General features: G+C 44.5%; 1 protein-coding gene across 6 annotated transcripts in view; it reads right to left on the reverse strand.

Annotated features, from left to right (window-relative positions):
* The window catches only part of CELF1 (CUGBP Elav-like family member 1), a 93,267-nt gene that overhangs the window by 12,098 nt on the left and 55,909 nt on the right, over positions 1 to 25,260 (reverse strand). For 3 of the 6 annotated variants that reach the window (XM_068261644.1, XM_068261639.1, XM_068261640.1), the window contains 10 exons: positions 17,336 to 17,418; positions 17,175 to 17,223; positions 10,946 to 11,080; positions 10,768 to 10,847; positions 10,282 to 10,440; positions 8,664 to 8,766; positions 8,335 to 8,463; positions 6,172 to 6,282; positions 4,483 to 4,671; positions 1,348 to 1,491 (listed from right to left, as the gene is read on the reverse strand). In XM_068261644.1, coding sequence (XP_068117745.1) covers positions 1,348 to 1,491; positions 4,483 to 4,671; positions 6,172 to 6,282; positions 8,335 to 8,463; positions 8,664 to 8,766; positions 10,282 to 10,440; positions 10,768 to 10,847; positions 10,946 to 11,080; positions 17,175 to 17,223; positions 17,336 to 17,418 — 1,182 coding nt within the window. The remainder of the gene's footprint in view (positions 1 to 1,347; positions 1,492 to 4,482; positions 4,672 to 6,171; positions 6,283 to 8,334; positions 8,464 to 8,663; positions 8,767 to 10,281; positions 10,441 to 10,767; positions 10,848 to 10,945; positions 11,081 to 17,174; positions 17,224 to 17,335; positions 17,419 to 25,260) is intronic. The other 3 variants (XM_068261643.1, XM_068261641.1, XM_068261642.1) reach the window with 3 other exon arrangements.

Consider the following 25,260-nt stretch of genomic DNA (forward strand, 5'->3'; position numbering starts at 1 on the left):
TGTTATGGCTTGGCTGAGAAGGCAAAGGCAAGAGAGGTGTCAGCCTTGGGTACAGCAGTGAGATGTTAAAGGATACCCAAGGTGAAGATGATTAGAGCAGGCATGTATAGGGAGCAGTCCTTATGCCCATGTCTTCCCCGTTCACCTCTGTCCCCCTCCGTTTTCTCGAAAGAGCCACCAGAAGCTGCTTTCAGGTCAGCAGCAGTGCACAAGCGCTAAGCACAGCAGCGCGTCATTGATCACTCTCCCGTAGCGTTATCAATGACACGCACCACCGGGCCTAGCGCTTGTGCACGGCTGCAGACCCGGAAGCAGCTTCTGGTTGCTCCTACACGACAACAGATGGACAGAGGTGTATGGGGGTTCTCCTTGGGCATGAGACTGCTTCCTATACATACCTGTGCCCCCCATTCTAAGAATTTTTTTGCCTTTGTTATCCTTTAAGGGGATGCATTTAAATAAGTGCAGCCATGACTGGGAACAGCAGCATAGCAAAGAAACTACCCAAACTGTCCAGCTACACTCCTGTCGATGGGGATCAGCAAGCACTGCAGAACTTGTCTGTAAAGTTTTGTTTTTTAGTGGGCATTTGAAGCAGCAAATTATGTTGCTTTTGACAAAAAAAAAAAAAAAAACCTATACAAAAATTTAACATTTAAACTGGTCTTCGAAAAAAGTTTACATGCAATGACAGGACTTTGTGAGAGGTCCGGTTTTCCCCTTTTTGGTTAAAGATTTTCATATATGAAGCCAACTGTTCAGTGCATCATTAAAGAGAACCCGAGGTGAGGTTCTGACAATGAAATCCGCATACAGAGGCTGGGTCTGCCTATACTGCCCAGCCTCTGTTGCTATCCAGATCCCCCCCTAAGCCCCCACCTGCGCTCTGCAATCACCCATAAATAACAGCCGCGCGGGAGGCAATCAGCGGGGAGGGAAGGGACGTGGGCGAGGACTGGAGCTATGCAGGAGGCGGGGGAAGCAGCAGACTGACAGTACAGAGTTAAACACAGCCCGCTGTGACACACTGGGGGGCTTAGGGGGTATCTGGATGACAACAGAGGCTGGGCTGTATAAGCAGACCCAGCCACTGTATGCGGATTTCATTGTCAGAACCCCACCTCTGATTCTATTTAAATACAATGCAGCCAAACTAAGATCACACAGATCTTCACTGCGATGCCATGAGCCGTGTTCTTGGCAGGTCTGGAAATATTTCCAGATGGTATCAACCCCTTCGCTTAAAAAAAAAATCTCTTCTGTACATGTAAAAAACATACAGCAACGTGGAAGAGAAAGCCAAGATGAGGCTGGCTTCTCAGAGGCCAATGAAACCAACAAGCTTACCAAAACATTTGCTGAGGTTCGTCTGTTTATCGATGAAAACTTTGGCGGACACAACATTTCCAAATGGCATGAACATCTGCAGGATGTCTTGGTCACCAAACTCTTGGGGCAAGTGGTATATGAAGAGGTTTGCTCCCTCTGGACCTAAGATACAACAGATAGCAATGTAGATGGGTAAGGAAGAAAAACAAACTACTAAAAATGCACCTACAAAACATGGCAATTCAAAATAGCCTCAAACAATAGCTTTCTCCTAAGGTGTTAGGAAGGAGGAATGCATCCTATTTGGTTGAACTCGGGTGTTTGATCCCTTGTCTGTACGCTTGGCTAAGGGTTGGATTTATGTCCCTTTGTCACCTGAAAGGTTCCAATTGAACAGCTTGGCTAATTAATCTAAGCAATGGTTGAATAAAAAGCAAGAGCAGGGTCCACAGCCAGTGAACAGAAGAAGCCAAAAGTTTTATTAAATACTGTATTTAAGATGCACCTAGGTTTAGCGGTCAAAAACCAGAGGGGGGGGGGGGTATTAAACCTGGCGCTTCTATGGTGCAGGGGTGTTTTATGTTATTTTGTTTAAAAAAAACAAAGAAAACCACAGAACCCCTTTAAGCTACACTGCAGTGGGTCCGCTCTTACCGCATCCTGCTGCCATGCTCCTCTAGCATCTGCATCTCCAGATATCCTAGTACACTGCAGCCGCTTGCCACAATACAGATTCGATCCTCCCTCCTGGTCGGGTGGTACTTCTGCATTACTGCCCCCCCCCCCCCCCCCCCCATATGGAAGCAGGACCAGAGCGAGGAGGAGAGGAGTGCGGCAGCAGAATGCAGTAGAGTGCTTCCCTGCACATTGTGCATCACTTTTTCTCATGTCCTCTTCAACCCCACCGTTGCTGCACTTGGACCCTCTGAGCATTTCTGAGAACACGGTCACACTACTTCATATATGAGCGCCTGCGTTAGTACGACTGTGCATGCACAGTAAGCCAAAGCCGTTCATTTGTGAGCGGCTCCGTGCTCTTGTGAAGGCACAGCCATAATAGTTCAGGAAGGGGAGCATGGCCATGAACTGTCAGAGGGTCACAGCCAGTGGCGGTGTTGAGAAGGACACAGTTTCAACTTTACAGGTTTCATCAAGCAATATGGTTCCACCAAGACATTCCCCACAAAATCAGTGTACTTTCCTTATTTGTACATGAGCATACTACACATGCACAGTATAAGATATAAAAAAAAAAAAGTGTACAGCTCCATATGATTAACCACATTGATTGTCAGTTTAGGTACGCTTAAGAGACTAGATACCCACTTGAATCAGACCTCGAATAGTCAGCGTAGTGTCCGCTACAATGTAGTTGTGCTCCGAAGGGCCTGTTGGTGTCCAGAGCAGATGCGTTTCACCCACAGCCTACATGGGAAACATCTGCTCTCCAGGAAAAACAAAACGTAGACTGCACAGAAGTGTGGTCTGCTTACCACAGCATATGTAGACATATTAAGAGTGCTTGTTTATACTTTGTTTTAAACTTCTGTTTCCTAGACACTTTTTTGGTTTATATTGACCTGATGAAGCAGGAAAGAACCCAAGAAATGCGTAGTCTGAAGCCTACCTTTTTTGTGCAATACAGGTCTTAAAATCTACAATTGAGTTATAATCACTACACTGGCTTACCTCTCCTGTGGTAAAGCAGCCAATCAAATCTCTCCTTTTTAGATTTATTTTAACCGTTGTAGACCTGCGATGCAATTTTAGGAAAAAGCAATCACAGCGACTGCTGTGCTTCCGAGCGTTGGGTGTGAAAAAAAAGGCATACAAAAAAAACGCAATGATTTTTTTTTTTTTTTCTTTAAGGTAATATCCCAGGAGAACTTGCAACTTGTTGCTGAAGGACATTTAGCCAATCACCAGTTACAAGAAAAACAAATGCATTGAAAAACGCAAAAATGCAAGCATGAGATTTTAAAATTGCACCGTATGCGATTTCAAAAATCGCATTGCGTTCGCACTTGGCGATTTTCAGTGAGTACAGGCCCTAAAAGGGACGTCCAATAAGATGATGACGATGTCTGTGGAAGACTATCACAATAAAGTTACAAACCCTAATCATCATACCTATATCAAGTAAAAGGACTTAAAATGAGGGCCTAAACAATAACTAATGTATTTCCATCACTGAACATATAAATTAGCAGTGAGGAAGCAGGAAGCAGTGCCATCACTGTTCTATTTACTTCTGCACAGACAAGTCAAATGCCCAGATGCATGTAGACCGGCAGTCTGAAAGCAATCTAGACTTTTGCTTTAAAGAATAAGTGCACTTATCAAAGTTCATTAGCTCATCTATTATATCCAGAGAAATTTAAGTCTATAACTACATCCTTTTACCGTCTCATTCTCCTTACTGCCATTACGGGTCAAGCCAGCTCAGATTTCTATTGGTTTAGAGTTGGAGCAATGCACGGTTTACAATACTACTTTCTTGGCTGATTGTCAGTGATTGTATCAAATGTGGCATCACTTCTGTAAGAGTGCTTCTGAGAACTTGTGGAGAAAGTCTACACCAGCCACAGGCCCTAAAGTGAACATGAAGCCTAATTTAAATTTTAAAAAAAATGATACTTACTAAGGAGGAAGGAAGGCTCTGGGTCCTATAGAGCCTTCCCATTCCTCACCTGGTCTCATTCCAGTGCTGTCTCCTCCGTTTAAGGGCCTTTTTCCACTAGCCTGCGATTTGCTTCTGATCGCAAATCGCAAGGTACATTAAACTAATGGAAACTGCAGCAGCAATTTCCATTAGTGCGATGCGATTTTGGTCAAAGCGCAATCGTCATCCTGCCGCGTTTTGTATGCGATTGAGCTGGACTATAATGAGTATAGTAGCTCAATCGCAATCGCATGGTGGAAATTGAAACGCGATTGCGATCGCGATTGGAATCGCGATCGCATTTCATAGTGGAAAAGGGCCCTAAGTCTCCTGCCTTGGGAGGCTTCAGGAGCCCGAGTGCTGCAGAAGACAGGCTGCTCCATACTGCGCATGTGTGAGTGTACGAACGCACTCTCCTTAGGCAAATTTAAATTACGCTTCAGGTTCCCTTTGATATCTTGATTTATCCCAAAACCCCACACAAAGCTCACCTTCCTTCTGACTCCCCGCCGCAGCAGTCAGGCCTTGCTGTGACAACAGGCTCTGGTTGTAGAGTGACGGCAGTGCAGCTGCAGCATACTGCTGGATTCCGGAGTATGCCTGACTCAGAGCTTCCATTGTGCTACCAGTCCCATTGGAGAGACCACTGCTGCCAAGACCACCATTTAATGCCGCCATCCCTAGAGGAGGAGGAAGAGGAGGAAGACATCTTTATTATCAAAAAGAGAACCTTCTATTCAGATCAAGTTTTAAAGGATACCCGAAGTGACGTGTGACATGATGAGATAGACATGGGTTTGTACAGTGCCTAGCACAAACAACTATGATGTGTTCCTTTTTTTTCTTTCTCTGCCTGAAAGAGTTAAATATCAGGTATATAAGTTGCTGACTCAGTCCTGACTCAGACAGGAAGTGACTACAGTGTGACCCTTACCCATAAGAAATTCCTCTTTTTACCCCTTTCTTGCTCTCAGAAGCCATTTTCTGCTAGCAAAGTGTTTTATAGTTGGAATTTCTTATCAGTGAGGGTCACACTGTAGTCACTTCCTGTCTGAGTCAGCCACTTACATACCTGATATTTAACGCTTTCAGACAAAGAAAAAAAGGAACATAGCAGTTATTTGTGTGCTAGGCACTGTACAAACATGTCTATCTCTTGTCACTTCGGGTATCCTTTAAGACACAAGCTCATAGGCTACGTTCAGAGTGGGTAGAAGTGTTGTATTCCCTGTAAAAAACGGGATTGCTACGGAGGAGAAAAGTTGCATTGCATGTTATACGTGCGATGTGGCCCATATGGCAGGAAATGTGCTTCACTGCATGCATTGCGTTATGAGAATGGACCCATCACACTGCTAACCAGTCGATGAGAACGTACCATTACAACATACTTTGGGCGAGCAATGGGGAGGGAAGGCAGGGTGGGAAACAAAAAAAAAATGGCAAAATCTATTTAAAAAAAATAAATATTTTTTTTAAAAGTTAACAAACCCAGCAGCTATCAGAGCCCACCAACCGAAAGCTCAGTTGGTCAGAAAGGGGGGGGTAGAAAAATCACTCTGTGCCGAGTTGTTCGGCTCTGCAGCGAGGCATTAGAGCTGCAGTGGCCTGAATTGTAAAAAAAATTGCCTGGTCACTAGGGGGGTGTAAGCCTATGGTCCTGAAGTGGTTAAAGTGTACCTGAGATCTTAAATACGGGTGTATTTAAACTTACCTGGGGTTTCCTCAAAGCCCTGTGAGGTGGGTGGGCTCTCGTTCTGGCCACTCCATTGTCTTCTTATTGACGCTGGTAATCGGGCCTGTCGTGTGCTTCTGCGCAAGCCGCCAGGGCGCGCGGACAGGCATGCGCAGAAGAGAGCAGCCAGCGAGACTACTGGTGGTGATAAGACAATGGAGTGGCCGGAGAGGATGGCGAGGGAGCCCACCCACCTCATGAGCCTGGAGGAAGCCCCAGGTAAGTATAAATACACCTATGTTTAAGATCTTAGGTTTCCTTTAAGTAGGAGGAAAGAGGTCAGATAGCGATCTGTATCAATACTTCTGGTTATGATTTAAACAAACACTGAAGTCCGAACTGATGAATGACATCAGGATTATAATTGGTTGCTCTGGCAACTGTTACACATTTGTCATCAGTTCCCTTTGCACATCAGCTCCTCTGAGCCACAATGTAAACTTACCTGCTAAAGAGCCAACATTCAGGCCAGCGGTGGCACCCGCCAGAGTATGCAGTGCACCAAGAGAAGCCATGGGATTCATAGAGGAGCTGTTATTTGAACTGGGGGATGATCCTACGAGTACGGAGGGGGGAAGAAATAAGTGACACAAGCAGCATAAAAACATGTCAAATAACTTTCTAAGTTAAAACAAAGAAAGTCGGGCGTTTCACTAGAGACAGCCACAGAGAAGTTTCTTCAGGAACTCTGCAGGCCTAACACAGAATATATTAATCTGCTGAGAAGGCAGATGGCAGGGATATTACCTCACAGCTCCAGAAGCTCAGCTCTGCACATAGAGCACAAATCTTCCAGCTCAGAAAACGAATGCATGACTATAACACCACACTAAAGCATGGCACACACCATGCAATGCTTACTTCACATCCTATTCAAGCCAGTGATCAGATCAATATTCAGATCTGACCAAGAAAGCCAACATACACATGTATGCCATTTATTGAAATTCCGATCAGAATTCTAACTGGTTATCGAAAGCACATACACACGGAACTATGGCTGATATTTCAATTCATATTTTCAAGCAGGTTTGATCTGGTGTGTGGAAGCGGATACATTTCCTTTCAAGCAATATCAGTTGCCTGACTGTCCCGCTGATCTTCTGCCTCCAATACTTTTAGCCATAGCCCCAGAACAAGCATATGCAGCAGATCAGGCGTTTGGCATTTTGTCAGATCTGACAGGATGAGCTGCATGCTTGTTTCTGGAGTGATTCAGACACTTCTGCAGCCACTTCTGCAGCAGGGGTGCCAGGCATAGTGATGTTAGCTAAAAAGTAGCTACAAGTATGTGGCTACTCATAATAGAAATTTAAATGAGATAGCGCTGCCCACGGGGGGTTTACTTACCTATGTCACCACGTAATGACACTACTTTCTACTTCCGGGTTTGAAGGAGAAAGCAGTAGAGATACAAGGACCGTATCGGCTATAGGCTGTGGCATACATAAGTAACCGCACCCCCCCCCCAACAGGCGGAGCTAATTTAAATTACGAGTACCTACATACTGGTAGCTACCATCATTATCAAGGCAACTGATACTGTTTAAAAGCAGATAAATATGGTAGCCTCCATACTCTTCTCACTACAGTTGTTTCTCAATGTAACAACCACCATTATCTAGACATTAAACTCAGAGTACCGGAGGTGAAACGAATACTTTGTGAAAAAGATTAATTAAAAAAAAAAGTTCCCCTAGGGGGTACTCACCTCGGTAGGGGGAAACCTCTGGATCCTATTGAGGCTTCCTACCCCCCTCCCCCCCCCCCCCCCCCCCCCCCCGTGGCCCTCCATCCAATGGTTGCCTCGCTGCAGCCCACTGAATGCACAGCCATTTTGTCAGGCTGTGCAATATTTACTTTTCCCTGTTCCAGTGGGGGCACTGCTGCAGCTCTCCACTCAGAAATAACCGATCTCAGTTGGGTCCGCTCTACTGCACAGGCGACATGCGCCTGCGCAGTAAAGTGGACCCGACTGGGATCAACTACTTCCGCCTATTTCGGAGCAGAGAGCCGCTACTGTGCCTGTGCTAGAGCCAGGAAGGTAAATATTGACATGCCCGCTGTTCAGTGGGCTGCAACGAGACCACCATGGGACACAGGAGAACGGGGGGAAGCCTCGATAGGACCCAGAGGCTTCCCCCTCCTGAGGCGAGTACCCCCCTCCCCCCCGAGGAAATTTTTGTTAACATTACAGATCCTCTAACTCTACAGGTTTGTACCCATAATGCAATTTTTGTGGCAACTTTTCCATGACCCAGAGAGATTTTTTTCACAACGAATGATCGTTTGATATTGTGTAACTGTTAAAGGAGAAGTCAATGTTTAACGATATGCAGCGATCGTTCAGATTCCAATTGACCTCCACGAAAATATTACCACAATCGTTAAAACTATTGTTCCCATTGTTTGTGCGATTGTGAAGGTAGATCGGGGAAGGATTGTCAGCACAGATCCCCGATCCATCTTCACGTGGGTACCTGGCTTATAAATGTTAGTTTACTGACACAAGCCCTTCTACCTCTGACACAATGCCTGCCGCAAAGTAGAACCTGCAGAAGACAGTCCAGCAAAGGACACAAGAGACATGAAACACGAGTAAGCTCACCGGAACTGGTCAGGACGCTGAGGGGACTGCTGGAAGTAGTGAGTGCTGAGCCCACGTTGGTTGGGTTCTGTGCAACGCTGGCAGCAGCTGCTAAAGCTGCCAAGTTCTGTATCTGCATGGCACTGAGTCCTGAAACACGCAACATAGGCAAGAGAACGCCACACGCATTAGCCATTCACCGCCAACTCCGCTTACATCATATTTTGTTTTAATTTGAAAGAAAAAGGAGACGGAACATTTATCACTGACTTATCAATGGGTGAAGTTCTAAGCAGGTAAAAGGAGAGGAAGGATAGATGGTAGAAAAGTAAAATAAAAAGCGCACACACCTGATGTACTGTCGGTGAAGTACTCACCTCCCATGGGGTGGAGGCCACTCAGGGAGTTGAGGTTGCTGGAGGTGGCTGTCTGCTGGAGGAGCTGCAAATAAAGCTAGACATTACACCAAAACAAAAACAAGAAGGAGAGTGAGGGCTCGGTCCGGTCTGGGGAGAGTCACTACACACCACAGACATCCACGGGGTGGACGAGAAAACGTTAAGTGTGAGTGGGGGAGGGGCTGAGGAAACCAGGACGGAAACCGCAAAACAAAACAAAAAAGTGGTACTTGCATAATATCCAGTCTACCGACTTTTGACTGCCCACTGGTTAAATGATATTTAGCCCTCTTTGGAAATCATATTGTTGGATAGCCAAGAGTCTTGGCTTTCATTTGCACCATGCCCCGTGTTGGTTCGATGTGCCGTTCCTGAGTTAGAGGGTGTTGAATGAGGGGTGTCCACTGTGCCTGGCCCGTGGAATGGTATACAAGAGCCAGTAAATCGATGCAGAGAAGGGCAACAGCTGCTATATCTTTTAAACAAAGGGCAGTCAGTCACTAGACAGGATAAAACAAGTATCAAAAATTGTATTTTGAATAATCACAGCAAAAATAAAGGGTTAGGTGACACCGAACCAGCACACACTGCAATAGAAAAACAGTTCTGTGGAGTGGATTTATGAATTCTGAAGAAAATAAATACTCAAAGCGAGTGTCCACTAAGGCTGCTGTTCCCTACAGCACCTGCTTTGGAAACAAGTGTGCAGGGAGCTTGGAATATTTCACATTTTCCTGATTATAGTACTATTCCATGTGTAAAATATTTTTTTTATAATATTTTGAGCTAAAATAGCTACTTTGGGGCTTTAACTAGACTCTTATAACAGAATTCATCAATCTCTTATGTTTTGTCGATGCCTGCAGGAGTGAACTGAACATGTAGAGGTGGTTGAATACTACATAGAACTGAAGGCAAAAAAAAAATCTGAGCTTATGCCGGTGGGAAAGACCATCTTTGATTAACTATAGTTAAAAAGCAGGGTTCCAGCAAAATGTTTTATAGAATGAAAAAATATTTTCATAATTTGTTACCTTTAGTGTAGTCAATTGAAAACACCTGCTGCACTGATTCAAATATCTTCAATGCTTCAGCTGTTTAGCCCCTCCCAGTCTGAATCATTGCCTCCCTCTTGACTAATAGCCTATCAACCTCTAGTAAAGAGGTGTGGCCTCACACTAGGAGGAGGGAGTAAGCAGAAAGCTGGAAAAATAGTCCATCAACCTCTAGTAGAGAGATGTGGCTTCAGACTGGGAGAAGAAAGTAAGCAGACAGCTGGAGGAATGACCAATCAACTTCTAATAGGGAGGTGTGGCAGCAGACCGGGAGGAGGGTGCAGACAGCTGCTTTTTGGTTAAGTTTAGAACCCATCATGAAACAATGTAGCATTCACAAACCCATTCAGATTTGTTAACTGAAAATTTGAATTCCAAAGTAGAAAATCCCTCTCGAGCCTGTTCATCTTAAACCTCACTCTGCATGTCCAGCCCAAAACATAGCAGGCATCCACAGCAGCTTTCTGCCAGGTGAACAGCACTGCAAACCGGAGTAAAGATCGAGCACTACTTACTGCTAAGTATTGTGGTGCCAGACTGTTCAGTCCTAGATTCCCCCACACAGAGGCTGCGTTTATTTGCTGCATCTGTTGCTGGAGCTGTTGTGTCATTCGCTTCTGTTCTTTGTCTTTCTGTGTGTCTGCAAACTTAACAACAATTGGAGAGGTACATCCCTGCAAGGAAACGGCAAAGTCAGATCATTAATACAGAACCTGACCAACTCCTGTAGCCCACCAAGTGGTTGGCAGCAGCTATAAGAGCAGCGCTAGCTCACTTTAGGGGAACCAGCTGGAAACCTCATAGGGAACAGCTCTCCAATCACAGCATCACAAAGCATTGTGATTGGCCGAATAGTGTGGGCGTAGTTAACCACCTATTAGAAACCTAGCAGTTTGAGAAGGTGCCATCCACCCAATCACGTTAGCCGGATTGCCACTGAGGTTTCCTGCTGGGTCCCCTAAAATGAACTAGCGCCAAAAGGTCAGCTTCCCGTAACTCACCTCCATGGTTTGTGCTTGATGCATGGCTTTGATTGCTGTCTGTGCCATTGACCTAGTTGAAAATGTAATAAATGCACAACCTAAAGAGAAAAATAAAAAATGACTGAAACAGTGTCCCCTGTAAAGCAAGGTATTCCACAGCGCCAAGCCAGCACAGGCGACCTATAGTCCCACCTACCTCTGCTCAACCCATCGGGGCCTCGCAGGATTCTGCATTCTTCTATCTGTCCAAACTGAGAGAACAAGACCCGGATATCGTTTTCATTACATTTCTTGGACACCATTCCAATAAATAACTTTCGGTCTTCCACGGCTGTAAGGCAAAGAAACCAAGGAGAGGTCAGGGAGGTCATACAAACCTGCTACACACAGTCACCAATCTGGAACGGGTACCTCACTGCTTGACGAATAGTCTCAAGAACAAAGGTTTCAGCCTGTCTTGAGCTCACCTCAAAGCTTAGATTAGCAGTAGCGAACCTTGGCTCTCCAGCTGTGATGAAACTACAAATCCCAGCATGCATTTGCCTTTATTAATCATGATTGTGGCTGTCAGACTCCTGCAATGCATTGTGGGATTTGTAGTTCAACAGCTGGAGAGGTTCCCTACCCCTGGCTTAAAGTGTACCAGAGGCGAGTCTAACTAAAATGTTACATACCCGGGGCTTCCTCCAGCCCCATCCGCACGGATCGCTCCCACGCCGCCATCCTCAGTCTTCTCCCTCTTCGGTACCGCATCCAGTAACTTCAGCCAGATGCCGGAGAGGTACGTAGAGGGCGCCCTTCTCTTGCGCAGACTGGCTGCGACTAGAGGAAGTTACGGGACCCGGTATCGACAAGGAAGAAACTGAGGACGGCGGCGCGGGAGTGATCCGTGCTGGAAGAAGCGCAAGGTATGTATAAAACTTTTAGACTCGTCTCTGGTTTCCTTTAAAGTGAAATGTGACTAAATATTGCTGAGATGCTGAATTTCAGTACTATAAAAGTTATTTTCTAATTCAAACTTAAATCTCAAGCAGGAATGCATAACTATGCCCGAAAATAGAAACAACAGTTTCCAGCTGTGAGAAAAGAACTTTCTGGTGTTTGCACAGTAAGGGCTTGTCCAAAAAGGCAGTAAATAGTGGTTTGGCCATTGACTGCTAACTGCCCCTATGAAGTTAAAGGGAACCTTAACTGAACGGGGGTTGTCGCCTATCTATGCGGCAACGCATATTTTTGTACGCGTTGCGGTCCGCAACAGCGCTAATTGCAATAGAGAATGCGTCCAATAATACGCAGGGCGGCCGGCCGACTGGTGAGTCGTCAAAAACAAAACTAAGTGACAGCGGGGGACCGGAGGATTACAGAGCGGCTCTGAGGGCACAGGACTGCTGCAGGGGGCTGGTAATAGCCCCAGGTAAGTGAAACTCTTTACCCCCCTTTCAGTTAAGGTTCCTTTTAAAGCAGGGGTAGGGAACCTGTGGCTTGGGAGCCAGATGTAGCTCTTTTGATGGCTACATCTGGCTCATAGGGGTTGATTCACTAAGCTACACTGCTCAAGTAGCGCAGCTTAGTGTGACAGCGCAAGTATAAATTTCAAAGTAGGCACACTACTGATATAGCATGCACTACTAACTTACTCGCACTCCCTCCAAAATGAACAACCGCTCCAACTGTCCCACCCTGGACCCTGTCAGGTCCAGTGACTTTGTAGGACGAAACCCCTGCACTTCGTTTGGCCCAATAGGCTGCCTGTTACTTGACAAGCAGCTTATTGGTCCAAAGTGCAGGGATCTTGTCCTACGAAGTGAATAAACCCCGAAGTCAGCTAGTTAATTGTACAAGCTATTACTCTGCATTTCTCCTGTCTCAGGAAAATTGCTGATGTTGCTAAAACTAAAGAGAAGCTGAAGACGTGTGTGACACTTCCGCTGCCCGGCGGATCAACTGTATACACATCACCATGGCTACAGGGACGAGAGCCCTGCGCATGCGCACTGCCTCAGTTTGAAACATATTGTATGGCTCTCATGGAATTACATTTTAAAATATATGTGGCGTTTATGGCTCACTCGGCCAAAAAGGTTCCTGACCCCTGCTTTAAAGCTTCCTCTTGTTAATTTGAAAATACTAGAAAAAAAAAAGGTTAATCACAAAACGTGCAATATCTTCCTTAGCTCTGCTTTTAATCATAATATACCAACAAGACTGAAGTCCATAAGGTGAAAAAGTACTAATGCCCAGGTGTCTATAAAGTAACTGAGAAAAAGGGGATCCCATCTGCTAGTGGCTGCTATTCAGACTGCAGTGAGATCCTTATTCCATCAGTTATCAAGGTGACCTTACACACCTGCAGTGTTTCTGCTTCACCTGCAGGTGGCACTACAGGTGAAAGACTGTGGCATGTAGATAAGGCAGTTTGATAAATATTTATGTTACTACATCCAGTATTCCTCTTCTTCCCTGAGGCCTGTAAATCTACCGATAACAGATTTGTACTACATAAGCTTTACACAGATAGTTTACAGTATATGGCCCAATACACCTAGCCAATCAATCCCTGTCCAATTCAAATTCAATCTCTACCATATACGTCAAACTCAATCAACACAAATTTTAGCAGAAATCTATTGAGCATCGGTCGAGCTGCAAGCTTTTTATCGTTTCATTCAGTGCATCCATCCCTTACTGTCCCAACATCCCTGGTCAGATATTGGATTGATAAACCGCAAGTCAATTGAAAGTTAAATGGAGATGGTGGAGCAACAGGTTACTGGCAGATTTGACAAACATGATCAAATCTGCCAGAAATCAATCAGAAAAACTGATGCGTGTTGTCAGTTTCAAATTTTGAATAAAGGTCATTGTTTCAGAAACTTCAAACTAGATGCAGCCTAATTATAGGTACACACCATACAATTTTCTGGCAGATTTACCTGCCAGATCGATTTCCAACATGTCCGCTGTAAATTTCGATCGATTTTTCAATAGATTTCCTTTCACTCCTATGGAAACCCATCAGAAAATCAATCGAAATTCAGATCGGACATGTTAGAAATAATCTAGCAGGTAAATCTGCCTGAAAAGTGGTGTGTACCTAGCATAAGGCTTGGTTAAAGGGGCACTCTGTTGAAAATATTAACATTTAAAATATGTGCAAACATATACAAATAAGTACATTTTTTTTCCAGAGTAAAATGAGCCATAATTACTTTTCTCCTATGCTACTGTCACTTACAGTAGGTAGTAGAAACCTGACAGAAGCGACAGGTTTTGGACTAGTCCATCTCTTCATGGGGGAGTCTCAAGGACTTATGTATTTTCAAAAGCATTTAGTGAATGGCAGTTGCAACCTCAATGGCAGTTGCAACGTCCAACTGCCAAAAAAACTACCGAACAGGGAAGCTGGCCAGCATCATTGCTTAAAGAGGAACTCCAGTGAAAATAATGTAGTAAAAAAAAAGTGCTTTATTTTTTACCATAATTATGTATAAATGATTTAGTCAGTGTTTGCTCATTGTAAAATCTTTCCTCTCCCTAATTCACATTCTGACATGTATTACATGGTGGCATTGTTACTGTGGGCAGGTTATGTAGCTGCTCCTAGCTGTTTTGGCTGTTAGAGACAGCTGTAAACAGCTAATTCCTGTCTGTGAGCCTTGTTACATTGTGGCAGTTTGCCCAGAGTACCGCGGTACTCAGAGCTTCTTGTGGGAGGGGTTTCAGCACAAAATCAGTCATACAGAGCCCCCTGATGGTCTGTTTGTGAAAAGCATTATATTTTTCATGTAAAAGGGGGTATCAGCTACTGATTGGGATAAAGTTCAATTCTAGGTTGGAGTTTCTCTTTAAATCCTTTTTAGGGAATATCTTTATAAAGAATAAAAGCCTTGCTGAAAATCCTGTCTGAAGAGATGGACTAGTCCAAAACCTGTCACTTCTGTCAGATTTCTACTACCTACTATAAGTGACAGCAACATAGGAGAAAAGTAATTCATGGCTCATTTTATTCTGGAAGAAACGTACTTCATATTGGTTTATGTTTGCACATATTTTAAATTTTACAATTTTTCGCCATAGCGCCCCTTTTAGACAGGCTTCTGTGCAGTGGTAAATAACGGTGACATTGAAAAGTGACCTAGGCTGTCCATTCGAGTGAATGGAAGAGCTTTCAAAAAGACGTGTACAGCTTTTTGCCTCATTTCCGTTAATTCTGCAGTAGATCCCGTTGTCTTGTTTTGGACTCTACAAGTGGCATATAAGCAGGCTACACGCAATCAGTTCTGTGTCCCCCATAGAGGGCTCAAATAGTCATGCCGAAACGCCCCTAGCCAATTCCAATTTTTTCAAAGCATTTAGCATTGGTTAAATAAGCTGCCGCCAGCTGTCCCGAAGAAGCCAGTCTGAATCAAGCCTGAGGCCCAGGACCCACTGGAAAAATGCTGTAAGTGGGTCCCAGACCCTAGCGACAAGCAAGGTTGGCTTCCACACTAGAGGCATTTGTATGCTCAGTTTGTAAACATGCAATTTGCGATTGAACTCCACTGTAGCATTCACACTATACATCACACTGAGCTCACGCTCTAAAGAGAGTGTTCCTTCAAATGATGCCAGCATGCACAGCAAAGAACCATGTTTATACACGCATGAACAAACGCTGTAATGCAAACCATGCAGGCCCAACAAAGAGCTGTGCCAGTAAATGACCATTCCTGCAGGGATGCCAACTTAAAGAGACTCTGAAGTAAGTCTCTATTCCCTTTTTTAAATAGTATTTATGTAAACCAGTATAGGGCATGCTAAACTGCCACTATCCCGCAGCAAAACAAGTGGTTTATACCCCCAAACGCCCTCTGCAAAATTCACGACTTTCTTGGTGGTGGATTTTGCTGCTCATGGAGGCAGAGCTATGAGCCGCAGCTCTGCCCCAATGCGTGTCTTTCAGCCGCGCGGATCTCCGCCTCTCCCCACCCCTATCTGTGAAGGCAGATGGAGAGGGGCAGGGAGAGGCTGCGATCAGTGGGTATCGACGCGCTAAGAGGCAGAGCTACAGCCATAAGCTCCGGCAGTGTTACAGCCATAAGCTCTGGCAGCGCTACAGCCATAAGTAAATGGTAAAGACATTGGATCTTATCTTCATGTACATACGCTTGACTTATGCTGGGAATACATGGTTCATTTTTGCCGCTCGATTCTGCAGTCAATTCTCTTATCAAGCATTTTATTCTGTAATGGAACCACCAGTAGGCATAGAAATTTTTAACAGGAAAAAAAATAAAATAAAAACCGCTCCCATCGACTTCGTGATTTTCTGCAAAACTGTGGTCGCTGCAATTTTACTGCAATGCAGGCGTTTTAACCCTATCCCGACCGCCTAACACAGATGGGAGTAGCTCTCTAGGGACCACCTAGCACAGATTGGCATCAGTGCAATGGGCGGGATTAGCATGGAACACTGGAACGCGCGTTCCCTGCGGATAAACAGAGCGGGGATCAGAGCTGGCAGGCTGAAAAAAAAAAAAATATATATATATATATATATCCCTCCCAACGGCTCACAACCTGATTCCATATATGGGCTGCTGCCTATATATGGGTAGTGTATGGATCGCTGTCTAGGGCTAACTGGGGGAGGGTGGGGTGGGGGGGTTAGTAAAAGGAGGATTTTTTTTTTACATCAATTTTAATTAAAAAAAAAATTTGCAGTAGCAATCAGAGACCACCAAAAGAATGCTCTATTAGTGGCAAGAAAAGGAGGTAAAATTCATTTGGGTGCCAAGTTGTATGACCGAGCAATGAAACGGTAAAATGTAGAGGTGCTGAATTGTAGTAAAAAAAAAAAAAAAAAAAAAAAAAAAATCGCCTGGTCAATAGGGGTGTATAAACCACTAGTCCTCAAAAGGTTAAAATAAAAAACTCGCTCAAAATGCACGTCTTCAACGTTAGAATCACTCCCCGGACACCTGTTTTAAAATGATACGTTCACCTTAAATCTCTGGACAGTTAATTAACAAGCAAACCAACAATTTTCAGCGTCGCACCAGCTGACCTCTATGTGAATGCAGCTTTACCAACACACCCAAGCAAGAGAATGAATGAAAAATGAGAGACAGTCCTAGTCGCTAAAACACACAACAGTAATGGCTCCCATTTAAAAAACAAACAGGTTATATTATCTCGCAGCTTGAACCAGTAAAGGCAGCCCTATTATTGTAACTGAAAAGGTGTCAAATAACGAGACAAGTGACAACGGCAACAGAGCGCGAGTAATGAGCTTTGTGGGGGAGAGTGCGGAGTATGCAGCACACAGGAAGGAAGAGAAGCCAAACAGGAAGGGGGGAGACTTTAGCCACCCTCGATGTGTGAAAAGCACAATCGCACCTGTCAGAAGGTACCTGAGAACACATTCTTAGAACTGTGCGACTTACCATTATTTTTCTCGCTGTCAGCTGGCTTCATCTGGATCGGATGATGCATCTGAGTACAAAAGAGAATTGGAAAAAATAGGCCCGTTGGAGGTTACAATTCCCGATGGTGCATTCACAGGCAAACGCTCAATCATTTTTCCACAAAGCGTTCCTCTACTCACCCCGGGAAGAATCTTCATGTTATGCAAAGCATTTTGTGCTTCTAACGCGGCCTTTCGTGTGTAGAAAGTGATAAAACAGCATCCTGAGGAGGTGGGAGAGAAAAACAAGTCAGTTCCAGCGCAGACAGATGTTTGCAATAAATCTCAAGTATATGAGGCTCCAGTGACGCCAGTCCACAAATCAAAACAATCCTGTTCCACAACATGCAGCGGCTGAGAGAACAAGCACTCAAGCACGCAAGTATTTCACCAACTCCAACCATCTAGCCGGAGGGCAGGTGGACAAGATCACAAGTCCCTATTTCTCATTTCTATAAAAGCCCCGAGTATTGCTACAGGAAAGTGGAGAGTATAAGCAATACAACAAACCTAACAGAATTCTTTATTTATAAAGGACAACCACAACCTAATAAATAAGTTACTTACTGAAGAGGGAAGAATCTGGATGCCTTAAAGCAGAGTTCCCCAACCCTGTCCTCAAGGTCCACCAACAGTGCATGTTTTGCAGGAAACCAAACAATCACAGGTGGAGTAATTAGTGTCTCAGCAGAGCTGATTACCTATCTGTGTGGATTTCCACAAAACATGCACCGTTGGTGGGCCTTGAGGACACGGTAGGGAACACTGCATTAGAGCCATCCCATTCCCCTCTGTGTCCCCTCATTCCACTGTCGGGCCCCTGTTCAAATCCCTGCCGGCCGTCTCTTCAGAAGTACGGTACTACAGAGCCGCTAGGCTTCGGAAGCACCTGGGTACTTCCGTGACCTTTTCGAGGAGATCCGAAGTCCTCCCTCGACATTAGAAGTCGGAAGGCTGGAACTGGGGGCCGGCAGTGGAACGAGGGTATACAGGAAGGAACGGGAAAGAGCCTTCCCTCTTGGCAGTGGAACGAGGGTATACAGGAAGGAACGGGAAAGAGCCTTCCCTCTTGGCAACCATCTAACTTTTTTTTGTCTTACAAAGACTTTTGGGGGTGCCAGAGTTGGACAACAGGGGAAGCCTCTTTGGGATCCAGAAGCTTTGCCCTCCTGAGGCAAGTATCCCCCCGGCACTTATTACCCCTTTAGATTAACTTTAGGCCCCGTTCACACTTGAGATCGCAAAACGCTAGCGATTAGCACTAGCATTTTGCGTTGGGAGATTTTTACGCGATTAACGTGTATTTTTCACTGGACATTTTCATGTTTTGAGCAATTACGACTGAAATACATTGCAATCCTGATTGCTCAAAAGACACAGAAAAATGCTGCATGTAGCACATTTGCGTCTTTCGAGCTAATTGCAAATCGCCGGTGATCGAGGCAGTGAGATCACTGCCATACACCCAACAATGCACTAGCGCTTTAAAAAACACAATTGCTGACGTTATCAGTAAACCCCCACTAATGCCCAAGTGTGAATGGGCCCTTAAAAAGCTTTTCTGATCGCCAGCGCTTTCCAGTCTTTTGAAAAGCACTTTACCAATAAAATACTTTGGGAGATTTCTCACCAAATCGCTATAAAATCACTAATCACTAACAGTTATCCCACTTCAGCATAAAAAAAAAAAATTCTATAGAACACTACACTTATATACTTTTATAACTTAACATAAGCCATTTTGTAACTGTATTCCACTAATGTTTCTCTTTCATCTTCAGCAGCCATAACTTCAGGAAACTTGCTAGAAACCATGGCAACAGTATATGGCTTAAAGATACCCACAGGTTTACCACTCCCAGACTCGCTTGTTAATGATTCTGCATGCAGCAGAGAAACATTTTGCATCTCTTTACACACCTATCAGCTTTGTGGAGTGTACTGCAATGACACTTACTCTATGGGGAGGTGGTGTCTCATACCATTGGTAATACAGCGATGATGCAGAGGGTGCACCAGGACCTGAGGAGACCACCTCCAGTCATCCATTCACTGCATTCTGCATTAGGACTTAAACCTAAATCCCCCCCCCCCCCCCCCCCCCCATAAAATAGCAAAACTCGTACACACTTACCTAAAACAATGTGGGATATGGCTATGAGAACATATTAGACAAGCTCTTGTTGGATATGTTCAGAGGGTCCATGTGTGTGAACAGTGGGGGCGAGGAGAACAAGGGCGCTCTCTGGACTATCCACAGGCTTGTCTCTACCTCAATATTTAACTTTTTTGTGGGCTGCTTTGGGTTCACTTTAGTGGTGTGTATTACGGGATTATATATATAGTGATATCTGCAAAGCAATTGAGCAGTGACCTGAGAGAAACCACAGGCATGTCTGTGTATTACATTTTGTTACAATAAAACTAGAGATAATAAGGTGTATTTCTGTATTTTGCCAAGGCAGATGCATGCTTTGAAATATTCAGCTGGTGCTCCACTTTCAAGCTTTTGTTTGCTGCTAAAGCTGGCCACTAACGGTCCAATTTCTAGCGAAAAATCGTTAGAGCGATCAGAAATTCTGATCGGATTGGTTGTAAATAATCTCCATTGGTGGACACAATCGATTATGAACGAGTGAAAAAAATGTCGCCCGAATGAATTTTCGTCGAACGAAAATTTGGATTTTCTTGGTGGTCGTGATAGATAGGAAGCAAAGATTGGTTAGTTGATGGTGTAGTGAACGATTTTTCGTCTGATCAGAATTTCTGATCGCTCAAACGATTTTTCGCTAGAAATTGGACCGTTAGTGGCCAGCTTAAAACAACCAAAATGTAACAACTGGCTCCTGACCTGGACAGAATAGTTCCTGAATTTCACATAAAATGTGTCCAACCCTGTTCCACATTCACTTGCATTGTTACTGAAGGAGGAAGCACCGCAAAAATGCCTGCAGTAGGTTTAAATCTTACTGAGGCCCCATTTACCATAATGACTGGTCACGCGATCCCGGATGTTATAAACGGCCTTTGGGCAGATTGGTTGCGGAGCATTAATTCATTCTGACTTGTCACTTTATGACTTGCTGAGCAATCTTACCTGCAGTCCCCTGGAGCTTATTCTCACCATACTAGGACAATAAGTCAACAGTACTGTACTGACATTCTTCAAATGAAATGAAACTTCAGAACCTGTACTAGCCAGGCCTGCTTTAGTATGGTACATTGGTAGAGGACAGGGATGGCGGAAGTAGCAATCAATACCCCTTCAGATAATGGTGTGTGAGTTGTAGCACACTAGACTTTCCACTGGTTTCTTCTATAGCAGTGATGGCTAACCTTGGCACTCCAGGTGTGGTGGAACTACAAATCCCATGAGGCATTGCAACATTCTGACAGCTGTAAGCATAACTCGAGGAGGCAGAGGCATGATGGGATTTGTAGTTGTCACAGCTGGTGTTACCAAGGTTAGCCATCACTGTTCTGTAGCTTGAGGATTACAGTAACAAGTGTACTAAAGCTCTATCTTCTTGTCATAACATCACTGAATCTGCCATAACCAATAGCTCTCCCACTGAAAAAAGAAAAGACCAAACTTGTAAAAGTCAGAATGACTGATGACCAGAAAAAAAAACAAACCTAAAAACTTTAAATAGGTTCTCGGACAGCTGAAGCGAGAGGAATATGGAGGATAACATTTATTTCCTTTTATACAATACCAGTTACCTGGCAGCCCTGCTGATCTCTTTGGCTGCAGGAGTGTGAATAACACTAGAAAAAGCAGGCAGCTAATTTTGTCAGATCCGACAAGAATGTCAGAAACACCTGATCTTCTGCATGCTTGTTCAGGGGCTGTGTCTAAGTGTTCAAGGCATAGGATCAGCAGGATAGCCAGGCAACTGGTATGGTTTAAAAGAAAGCAATATGGCAGCCCCCATATCCCTCTTGCTTCAGTTGTCCTTTAAAGCAGCGTTAACCAACCCAGATCTCAAGGTCCCCCAACACTGCATGATTTGTATACAGCCACAGAGGTAGTTAAAGAGCAACTGTCGCGAAAATCTTAAAATTTAAAAAAACACATACGAATAAGAAATACATTTCTTCCAAAATGTAAAATGAGCCATAAATTACTTTTCTCCTATGTTGCTGTCACTTACAGTAGGTAGTAGAAATCTGACATTACAGACAGGTTTTGGGTTAGTCCATCTCTTCATGGGGGATTCTCAGCATGGCCTTTATTCTTTATAAAGACATTCCCTGAAAAAGATTTATACAAAGATGCTGGCCAGCCTCCCTGCACGCTTTTTTTTGGGGCAGTTAGACCGATAAACTGCCATTCACTAAGTGTTTTTAAAAAAGAAAAGAACCCCCCATGAGAAGACGGGCTAGTCCAAAAACTGTCGGTAATGTCAGATTCCTATTACTAACTGTAAGTGACAGCGACATAGGAGAAAAGTAATTTATTGATCATTTTACTCTGGTAGAACCGTACTTCTTTGCATGTTTACATGTATTTAAAAATGTTTAAGATTTTCACGACATAGGTACTTTAATCATCTCTTCTGCAACACGAATTACCCCCACCTGTGATTATGTGTGGCTTCCTGCAGAACAAGTACTATTGGTGGGCCGTGAGGAAAAGGTTGGGGAACTCTGCTTTAACCACTGGTTTGTGGTTTTACATGGAAACGTTCCATGTTACTTCACGGAGGGTGTCTCCGTGAATAGCCTGCGAGCCTCCGATCGCGGCTCGCAGGCTAATTGTAAACACGCAGGAAAGCGCCGTAAAGGAGATCAGCGATCTCCGGCATTTGATAGGCTGAAGCCTATCCTAGGCTGCGCAGGACGGATGTCCGTCCTGCGCAGCCCATAGGGAAAGGGAGAGGAACAGAGGGCGGAAATCGCTGCGGAGGGGGGCTTTGAGGAGGACCCCCGCTCGGCCAGACGGAGCGGCGGCGATCGGACCCCCCCAGCAGGTTATCCCCCTAGTGGGGGGGAAAAAAAGGGGGGTAAAGTCTGATCGCCCTGCGTGGTTCCCGATCTGTGCAGTGCACGCAGCACAGATTTAGCCACAATAGCCCGGTCCTTAAGTGGTTAAAGGAACTGTTAAAGGACCCTGTACCAAAAAAACCTCCCCTGGGGGGTACTTGCCACGGGAGGGAGAAGCCTCAGGGTCCCAATGAGGCTTCACCCATCCCTGTAGCTGCAGACAATCCAGCACTGGCTCCCCTGACGGGTCTAGCAATCCTGGCTAGACAAGCCTGACAAGGCTTGACATATTTACCTTCCCTGGCTCCAGCGGGGGCGCTGTTGCGGCTCTCAGCACAGAGATAGGCGGAAATAGCCGACCTCCGTCGGGTCCGCTCTACTGCGCAGGCAACTTGCCTATATAGATCTATCTATCTATATAGATATAGAAAGGATTTCTGAGGCTGAAACCAGATAAATTACCATAAAAGTGGGTATTTTGAATAACTTACTGCATTCTACTATATGTCACTACAGTGCCTCTTTATAGGGAAACCGAGGCGTGAGACATATGGAGGCTGACATTTATTTTTAAGCAATGCACTTTGCCTGGTTGTTTGGCAAATCCTCGGCCTCTAATACTTGTAGCCATAGACCCTGAACAAGCATACAGGTGCTCTGCATGAAGTCTGACTGGACTAGCTGCATGCTTGTTTCAGGTGTGTGTCAGACACTACTGACCAGAAATATGAGCAGGGCTGTCAAGCAACAGGTATTGTTTAAAAGGAAATAAGCACAGCAGCCTCTATGCATCTCTCACCTCGGGTTCCTTTTAAGCAGGTTCTGAATACAGGAGAGCCATGAGTCATTTCTTACTGTAAACAATAGAGGTAACCTAGCAGTATCTTAAAGTGGTATTGTCACCATAAAAATCAAATTTCAATAGCAACTGGTCTGAGTGTAATAAGTGATAAAGATGCTAATCCTGCATTCAAAACTTTTTCTGCTGTTATGGTTTGTAGTTATCGCATACTTTAGGAGCACTGGCCCTAGTGCCAAACAGTGCCAAAAAGTTGAATGCTGGGAGTTCTTTTTATATAGAATATATTCCTCCTCTTCCATTTCCCTGCCTACCTTTCTTATCTGAAACGCCTCTGCTCACTTGCGTTTACAAGCAAGGCTGAGGTGACTCAGTGATTGGATGTGTAAAAAAAAAAAACACTCTGTGAAGAGGGCAGCTAATGAATACACAATGAGCAAGAGAAGGGAGGGGGGAAAACAAGAGGCGGAGAGGATATGATGTCAGCATTAGCTTGGCAGGATGGCCACTGCCTAGAATAGGATTCTCTGCTTTTCCTTTATTAAATTCACAGGAATCATTACGTAGACAGCACAATACATCTGTTATGCAAGTAGAAGTAGTATTTATCTGCTTGTATATGTGTTTTTTATTTCTAGGTTAGCATGGGTGTCGCTTGTTCTTTAAACAGTAATGCATGTGTTTGGTTTTAGTATATTTAAGCACACCACCTCTTAACGGAAACTAGGGAGTTGCAAGGCATTGCTAAATTACTCATTGTCAATTTAATGTTAATGCATTTATTAAGAACAAACATTTTCCAATATGGGAGGAACCAATCAATATACCAATATGTTTTCATAGTTACAGTTCAACTCAGGGCATACTAATGCAAAGCAAATTACTTCACATAGTCATGTAAAATGATGCACCCACTATTCTCCTGGGCTTTACAATCAGCCAGTGAACCCAACCCGTACACAGATGACGCAGGCAAGGTCCACAAATGTCCTCCATTTCCATCTGGCACATTATTACAGCAGCTGGTGTCATGGCTCATGAACTAGGCCAACAAATTCATCAGGAGTTAAATAAGTGAATTGACCAATCTAAGTTCTGCCGTTTTCCCAACCACAGGGTGCGTCCTTAGCTAGCCAAAAAATATGGAGTTGAGGTCTAGACTTTATGAATATAGATCTGAAAACAATGTTTTAAACCCTCATCAATGAACCTTACTAAGCAATATTGTAGCCTGGAAATCCCACGCTCAGCAGAAAACAGCTGATCTATAGGAAAGCTGGAAGTAGCAGCTGGGAGAAGCTTTGCCTCCTGCTCAAACTTAGGCCTCTTGCACGCTACACGCAATTCCGATTTTTTATCGGATCCAATTTTGGATTCAGATTTAAAAACATACTGCATGCTGCTAAGATTTTTAATCGGAATCCAAAATCGGACATCGGAATCACATGTAGTGTAGTGTGAGCAGAAAAAGATCCTTCCCCTTTTCTGCAGCCCTGCCTATAGGCAAGCACTAGCGTGACCATATCTTTTTGTGAATGTTAAAGGGAAGGGAACAGAGTAGCAGGATTTCTTTTTTTAAAGAACCTCCCCATAAGTGTGCAGTTAACGGTGAGCCTCACTACTTAAGACTTACCTACAGGGTGCTGCTCCTCTGGCACCCGGCCTGTACAGGATATGCCATCTTCTAGACAGATGGGCCGCATCTGCAGGATTTTGTAGCTCCCGGCAGTGTCTCTCTCACCTGCACAATGCATGCTGGGAGAGGTCATCAGTATATTAAGAGTACCAATATTTTCTTGCATCCTTGGACTACATCTCCCAGAGACACTGCTGGGAACTACAAAATTTGGCAGAGGCGGCTGGTGTGCAGCGAATCCCATTGCAGTGGTCCCCAACCCTGTCCTGAAGGCCCAACAACAATGCATGTTTTGTGGAAATCCACAGAGGGAGTTAATCTTTTCTGTTGAGACACTAATTACCTCACCTGTGCATGGTTGTGGTTTCCAGCAAAACATGTACTGTTGGTGGGCCTTGAGGACAGGGTTGGGGAACTCTGCCATATGGGCCAGAAGAGCAGCACCCTATAAGTGAGACTCAACCCCCCCCCCCCCCCCCCCCTACATTATAGGGGAGATTCATTTAGAAAAAAAATCCTCATACTCCGTGCTTTTAAAGGACACCTGAAGTGAACGGAGTATGGAGGCTGCCATAATTATTTCCTTTTAAACAATACCAGTTGCTTCGCAGCCCTGCTGATCTATGTGGCTGCAGTACTGTCTGA

Source organism: Hyperolius riggenbachi, chromosome 11, assembly GCF_040937935.1.
Source record: "Hyperolius riggenbachi isolate aHypRig1 chromosome 11, aHypRig1.pri, whole genome shotgun sequence".
NCBI classification, from domain to species: domain Eukaryota; kingdom Metazoa; phylum Chordata; class Amphibia; order Anura; family Hyperoliidae; genus Hyperolius; species Hyperolius riggenbachi.